Genomic DNA, 1,746 nt, shown 5'->3' with positions numbered 1-1,746 from the left:
CCCGACGCAGAACAACCTAATTACCGCGCCATTAATTGCCACGAGCTAATTACGGCGCCGTTAATTGGCGCGAGCTATTTCCGCTCCCCCTCGGGGAGCCGTGTGTGTGTGTGGGGGGGGTCCCTGACCCCGTGTGTGTCCCCCCCCCAGACGAGATCAAGGTGGAGGTGCCGTGCGGGACGGACGAGCCGGCGCGGATCTGCCCCAACGGCACCAAGTGCAAGAAGTACTGGGAGGGCCCCAACTACGGCATCACGCAGTTCGACAACATCCTCTTCGCCGTGCTCACCGTCTTCCAGTGCATCACCATGGAAGGGTGGACAGACCTCCTCTACTATGTGAGCCCCCCCCCCCCCCCCCCCCCGGGCCTGCCGACCACCCCCCCGGGCCTGCCGACCACCCCCCGGGGGGCTCTCGCCGGTCCCCCCGCGGGGTCCCGCCGGGGAGGGCTCTGGTCGCTGCGGGGTTCCCATGGGGGTCTCCGGGCCCTATGGGGTTCCCCAGGGGTCTCTGGTTCCCCTGGAATCCCCCAGGGGGTCTCCGGGCCCTATGGGGTCCCCCAGGGTCTCTGGTCCCTATGGGGTCCCCCAGGGGGTCTCCAGTCCCTATGGGGTCCCCTGGGGGTCTCCAGTCCAATATCGGGTCCCCCAGGGGTCTCTGGTCCCTATGGGGTCCCCTGGGGGTCTCTGGTTCCCGTGGAATCCCCCAGGGGGTCTCCGGTCCCTATGGTGTCCCCTGGGGGTCTCTGGTCCCCATGGGGTCCCCCAGGGGTCTCTGGTCCCTATGGGATCCCCCAGGGGTCTCTGGTCCCTATGGGGTCCCCCAGGGGGTCTCTGGTTCCCATGGGGTCCCCCAGGGGGTCTCTGGTCCCTATGGGGTCCCCCTGGGGGTCTTCAGTCCCTATGGGGTCCCCTGGAGGTCTCCAGTCCAATATGGGGTCCCCCAGGGGTCTTCAGTCCCTATGGGGTCCCCCAGGGGTCTCTGGTCCCTATGGGGTCCCCCAGGAGTCTTCAGTCCCTATGGCGTCCCCCAGGGGTCTCTGGTCCCTATGGGGTCCCCCAGGGGGTCCCCAGTCCCTATGGGGTCCCTCAGGGGTCCCCAGGCCCTATGGGGTCCCCTGGGGGTCTCTAGTCCCTATGGGGTCCCTCAGGGGTCCCCAGGCCCTATGGGGTTTCCCTGGGGGTCTCCAGTCCCTGTGGGGTCCCCCAGGGGTCTCTGGTCCCTATGGGATCCCCCAGGGGGTCTCTGGTTCCCGTGGAATCCCCCAGGGGGTCTCCATTCCCTACGGGGTCCCCCAGGGGTCTGTGGTCCCTTTGGGGTCCCCAGAGTCTCTCTGGTCCCCGTGGGGTCCCTCGGGGGGGCTCTGGTCCCTATGGAGCCCCCCAGGGGTCTCAGGTCCCTGGGGGATTCCCCCGGGGGTCCCTATGGGGTCCCCAGGGTCTCTCCAGTCCCCGGGGGTCCCCCGGGGGTCTCCGGTCCCCACATTTCCCCCTGGGCTCCCGGTGTCCGTGACCCAGGGTGCGCACGGGACTGGGGAACAAAAAGGGGGGGGGCGCGGGGGGGGGGGGGGGGCCCCCCCCCCCCCCCCCCCCCCCCCCTTTTTTTCCCCCCCCCCCCAGAGCAACGACGCCTCAGGGAACACTTGGAACTGGCTGTACTTCATCCCCCTCATCATCATCGGCTCCTTTTTTATGCTCAACCTAGTGCTGGGGGTGCTGTCCGGGTGAGCTGGGGGGGGGGGGGGGG

The 1,746-nt window shown here is 69.0% G+C and overlaps 1 protein-coding gene across 1 annotated transcript in view; it reads left to right on the top strand.

Moving 5' to 3' along the window:
- Positions 1 to 98: 98 nt before the first annotated feature.
- LOC118158909 (voltage-dependent P/Q-type calcium channel subunit alpha-1A-like) overlaps positions 99 to 1,746 on the top strand; it is a gene marked incomplete at both ends in the record, with an annotated part of 2,116 nt that continues 468 nt past the window's right edge. The window contains 2 exons of the mRNA XM_035313580.1: positions 99 to 338; positions 1,620 to 1,723. Of these exons, the coding sequence (XP_035169471.1) occupies positions 99 to 338; positions 1,620 to 1,723 (344 nt within the window). The remainder of the gene's footprint in view (positions 339 to 1,619; positions 1,724 to 1,746) is intronic.

This window comes from Oxyura jamaicensis, unplaced genomic scaffold (genome assembly GCF_011077185.1).
Source record: "Oxyura jamaicensis isolate SHBP4307 breed ruddy duck unplaced genomic scaffold, BPBGC_Ojam_1.0 oxyUn_random_OJ61135, whole genome shotgun sequence".
Classification (NCBI taxonomy): Eukaryota; Metazoa; Chordata; class Aves; order Anseriformes; family Anatidae; genus Oxyura; species Oxyura jamaicensis.
This window is presented reverse-complemented; position numbering and strand designations above follow the sequence as displayed.